At 43.8% G+C, this 5,383-nt stretch overlaps 1 protein-coding gene across 1 annotated transcript in view; it reads left to right on the top strand.

Moving 5' to 3' along the window:
- EPHA4 (EPH receptor A4) overlaps positions 1 to 3,909 on the top strand; it is a gene marked incomplete at its 5' end in the record, with an annotated part of 103,718 nt that extends 99,809 nt beyond the window's left edge. Inside the window, 3 exons of the mRNA XM_009584250.1 lie at positions 12 to 123; positions 410 to 1,291; positions 3,814 to 3,909. Coding sequence (XP_009582545.1) covers positions 12 to 123; positions 410 to 524 — 227 coding nt within the window. The remainder of the gene's footprint in view (positions 1 to 11; positions 124 to 409; positions 1,292 to 3,813) is intronic.
- Positions 3,910 to 5,383: the final 1,474 nt, after the last annotated feature.

The raw sequence follows: 5,383 nt of genomic DNA, 5'->3' as shown, positions 1-5,383 counted from the left end.
TTGGTTGTGTGTGGTGTGTTCTGTCGGTCACGGCCCCAAAGCCATTAAAATGGAGCGATACAAGGATAACTTCACAGCTGCTGGCTATACCACCCTAGAGGCTGTGGTGCATATGAACCAGGAGTAAGTACTCAGCGATATAACAAAAAAACTGGTAAATCTGGATTTAATCGGCCTCTTTTGCTTTGTGCTGCATATCATTACACTCATTAAAGGAATGGAATGCCTTTCATTTGGATGGAGGATAACTTTAAAATGCCTCCACAATGCCTTCACTTATTTAATTAAACATTTCTGTACATCTGCCTTGCTTTTGCTGTGTTGCTTGCGGTTGACTCTTAATATTTTTCTCTGCACCGGCATCTGATCCACGGTTCTCAGCCCCCTGCTTCTTCTCTTGCCTTCACAGTGACCTGGCAAGGATCGGGATCACTGCCATCGCGCACCAGAACAAGATCTTGAGCAGCGTTCAAGCAATGCGCACCCAAATGCAACAGATGCACGGCAGGATGGTTCCCGTCTGAGCCTGTACTGAATAAACTCAAAACTCTTGAAATTAGTTTACCTCATCCATGCACTTTAATTGAAGAACTGCACTTTTTTTACTTCGTCTCCTCGCCCGTCGAAATAAAGGTCTGCAGCGTTGCTTGATGTACAGATTGCGGAAACCGAGCGTGTGTGTTGGGAGGGGGGCCTCCAGAAATGACAAGCCGTCATTTTAAACCAGACCTGGAACAAATTGTTTCTTGGAACATACTTCTCTGTTGATCAACGATATGTAAAATACATGTATCTATATAAATATAAAGTCACAGTCAAGTTTTGATGCTATGTTTGCTGCCAGATACTGTGCTTAAAAAACAAAAACAAAATTACTTTCCTTCTCCCTGTGACCTGTAGGATTACAACCATAGTGTTTTATTTGTGGGTGAAACCACCGTTGTGCATCTTTCACTGGAATGAAGAATCTGCCCTAGGATATTTTTTGCAGACTTGATGCATCACTAATACCTTGCAGAAACCTCAGTGAGAATATCATTTGGCTAATCAGTGCCTGTTGATTAGTGATCTACCCATTTACGGGCTTGAGACATGAAATGACCCACCTCGTGGATTACTGGGCAAAACTGGACTTCTGGGGAGATTATTGGCTGTTGTGCCGTGCTGAATCCTACCACTTAAAGACATTTTGTGAACATCTTGCTAGTAGTCAGCTGTGACAATCGTGGCTGTGGAGCTTTCAGACTTCTTTTCTCTTTCAAGAAATGATTCTCTTTGCCACACGGAGAAGGTCAGTGGAAGTACAGCGTCCAGCATGTTCATGGTGCTTTATTTCTTAAACTGTGCTAGGATTTCATCACTGTTGGGGGAAAAAAAAAAGTGCTGTAGTAAGTATTACTTGGGGTTCCCAACTGGTTTGTATGAACCTGTGCTGGTTTCCCAGACTAATTGCTTGGTGTTTCCCATTGTTTGCTCTATCTGATGACAGTGAAAATTGCTCTGTTTCAAAACCTGGTCTTGCTCTCAAGCTGTTGTGTGTTAGGATGTGCAGACAAGGTGTAGGAGTGTGTCTTGGGGCTCACTCAGTTCAGTGCTAAGTACCTGACCCCACTTGGCAGCGAGAGCTGTAGGGATGCCCTTATTTTTTGCGTGGAAAAACCCACACATATGGATCTCATAGAATAACCTTGTAAAGTACAGATACTCAGACATGGACCAAGAAGAACCAAGGACTTTTCCTGCCCTCTTACGAACAACAGTAGAACCCATATTAGTGCTTTAGAAAGATCAGACTCAATTGCTGTGTCAGTGGTTTTAAGGGAGGGGGAGCAGAAGGAAATGGGATTGTGCATGCAGCCTTCCTGGTTTTGCAGTTTGGGTGTCGGGCATGGTGATAGCTCTGTGTTATGCAGCAGTGTTACACTTCAGACACGGTGATCCAGTCTCATCAGCTGTGGGAACCACATTTGCTTTTGAAACCAGCCCCGTAGGCTGGATTATCAAGGCAACTGTGGGTGTGAGTGCCGGCTGTAGGCTGCATGGCTAAGGTCTAAGCGCCCCTCTGCAAATATGGCAAACAAGATGAAGCATGACCTGCTTGAAAAGCTGCTCTCCAACTCCTCTTAAGAAATAGGAGAGTTGAGTGAATGAAAGCATCTAGGTGGAGGTGGCTGCTATAGGAATGTGGTTGTCCTCATTAGGTCACATCGGGTTACAGCTTTATCCGGTAAAGCTCTGAACACATTTAGGCTTGTATTTTATTTATATTAAAGCTTTTATTACTCTTTCTTAACAGTGTATAAATTACATTCCTTTTAAAGTCCTTTCCAGGAGCAAAGTGATGAGATGACCTTAGAAAAGAGACAGGATCAGGCCCACTTATGCTGTGCTGGGTAGGAGGAGGATTTTCATGAACATCCTCTAGAATAGACATTTAGTTTCATCCAGGCACAGTGTCAGAAAGGTGAGATTTATATTTTGATGGCGCTAAGACTGGGTCTTCCATCTATAATATTTTGGTCCCACTCCACACCTGACAGCAAATTCAGAAATGATTTTGTAGCTTTATATGTCAGATTTTTTCAATAATTGCATTTATTCTAAATGCAAACCAGCTTACTCAGTTGGACAAGTCACGCTTACTGTATCGTCACTCACATCACTTTTTGTCACTTTTAACAATAACTTGCTGATTTTAACCACTAATTTTCCCTCACCCCCAACTTTCTCATAAAACAACTCGTTCAGAATATGGGATGCTGAATTTGGATCCTGTCAAGTCATGACAGCTTAGTAAAAACTGTTCTGCAGTATTACTTATAAAAGCTTTTCCATTTCAAGAAATTTAAGATTTCTTTTAAAAAACTACTTAAACCAGCACGTTTTAATGTCATTTTGCCAGGCAGTATAAGAAGTGGTTACTCATTTTAAAGACCTGATACTTGTACTTTCAGCAGCAAAAATTCTTCTGCTTCTTAAGTGCAGAGATACTTTGAATTTCCTCTTGCTGTAAATCTGTTGCATTCTGTTGAGATTGTCTTTCTACTTAAAAACAAAATACACCCAACTTTTTGGCCAGTTTGTAAAATTGCTTTCTTGGAGTCTAGTAACGGTAATTTAAAACATGGCAATATTTTCCACACAAAATGAAAAACTGTGTCCCTATAGAATGAAAACTGTGAAGGCAGCTCAGATGCCAGGTTTTCAGAACTGCCATCGGTACTTGTGTTCCCTGTGATAAAATATGGCCAGTGAGGGCACATCCACTTGAATGTGATTTTAGCTGGAGGAGAGCAGGTAAAAAAAAAATAGGTGGCACATACAGATAGATAGATTACATATCTGTTTATAAGATATGTCATGGACACAAGACTTTGAAATAGTGTGAGGGAAAGAAAAGGGAGAAGGAAGGCAAAGAGCTGCTGTTGTATTTGTCTCGCTGGCCCAAGACGGCGGAACCAGCCAGCGAGAGCGTGGCAATGCGCTGCCGCCTCCTGCATTTGCCGTTCAGCCACCCTTTTGTGCGAGAATTGCGTCTTGGCCTACTTTCTCCTCTGTTCTTTAGGAAACCCTTCTCCTCTCTCTGGGGAGAGGTGTAATTCCATGAACCTGCTGCCGTGTCACCTCTTCACCGGGGCAGAGATGAGTTCAGGTCTTTTCCTTTGATGTGAATCAGCAATTGCACCAGCCAAGGAGGGCTGGCTGCCTACAGCAGCACTTCTGCTGGGAAATCTAAGAGGAGGCATGTGGGCAGGGGTGCGTGTCTGTCTTGTTGCATGTTGTTTAATATATTTGTGTTTCCTTTTTGTACAGGGAAATTAGATTTTGCTTTCACGGCCTCATAGCCCGTCCTATTGATCCTATTGACCACGGAGGAACATAGACTAGACATGAAGCCTTCTGGATCCACAGTTGCATCTTTCCTAGCACTGATTCTGGAAAACACACGCTGAACAGTCATCGGTCTCTGAAGAGAGCATAACTTTTACTTTCTGGGGTTTTTTCCTTGCCGCCCGCCTGTTTTTTTTCTTCAATGAGAGATAACTAACTCGATAAGACTCAGCACCCAGTTGTCACCTGAGGAATGTACTGTGTCGAAGCCCTGCAGGCTTCTGGATTTTTTTTTTCCTCTCCTTCTGCTTTCTCTTCCTACCTGCGGTTTTATTTATATATTTTGTTATTTTCTCTCCTCATCCCCCTGGCTGTCACTGCTGCATCTTGGACGAATGCAGGTGACGGAGCACTACACATCTTACCATGGACGCCAGGCCAGGTGCCGCAGCAAAGAACCCAGTTCCTGTGAGCTGCCTATATACGTTGCTGAAATGACATTTTACACAAAATGTGCCATTGCAGTGATATAAATATATTTTTTTTCCTTGAATGGATAATGGATTATTATCTCCTCTGAAAGGTGCGTATGTGTGCTTGTGTGCGTGTGTTTGCGTGCGAGTCACCTCGTGTGTAGAACTGCCTGTGAATGTGCCGAAAACATCTCTGGAAGCGCAGGAGTCCCCTGTCATATGAGAGCAGGCCGATAGCTCGTGTCTGCAACGGTAGCAAGAACAAACACATTAAAAAATGTTTAAATTTCTGTATCTATAAGTGTATTTTTTAGCTGCCACACTAACCTTAATGAGTAGTTCTGCAGCCTGAAACGGGCAATTTCAAGTTAGTTTGGGAGTTGTGGATTATAGGATCCATAAGGGTGCTAAAGATTTTCTTAAGTGGTGTTTATTCGTACTGATGCCCTGTTCATGATCAAGATCAACCAGTTTCTCAATGGCAAGGTGATGGAGGCAACACCTGCATTATCCATCCACTGGTAACCCTGAACTGAATTCTTAAGTAGCCTTTTTTATCTGCAAAAATAGGGTTTTAAATGAATGCGAACAAATATATGCAATTCTTCCATTCACAGAAGCACCTCGCTCTGTGTGCAAGCTGTGAAATCTTGTAACGTTATAATCAAAACACTTCATTTGCTCCCAGCACAGTTAAGGAACAAAAATGCAACAAGACCTATAAGGTTACAGTAGTTAGGAAGGGAGTTGTGAAATGTGTCCTGTTCCTCGTGGGGGTGAAGAGCTGGTGAAGGGCAGTAGAAGGCACTCTTCCCTGGCCCCAGGAACAGTGCTGCGGCTCACTGGTACTACCTAGAAAAGCTTTCTGTGTTTGGAGAGTTCACTGTTACGTAGCGTAAGCTAGTTTCTGAGTGGAGCTGTGCGCTGGAGCCCGGGGCATGTACGGCCGCTGGGTATTTGGAGCGGGGCAGGTGATGCTCCCCGCTTGCCTCCTGGCCGCAGCGGGCTGGCGTCTGGCGCGGTACCCGAGCAGCACGGCAAACTGCCACGGGACAGGGCGTCGCTCCGGCAGGCGTGGG

Source organism: Fulmarus glacialis, unplaced genomic scaffold (genome assembly GCF_000690835.1).
Source record: "Fulmarus glacialis isolate BGI_N327 unplaced genomic scaffold, ASM69083v1 scaffold24528, whole genome shotgun sequence".
Classification (NCBI taxonomy): Eukaryota; Metazoa; Chordata; class Aves; order Procellariiformes; family Procellariidae; genus Fulmarus; species Fulmarus glacialis.
The sequence above is the reverse complement of the archived record's forward strand: the minus strand, read 5'-3'. Positions and strand labels throughout refer to the sequence as shown.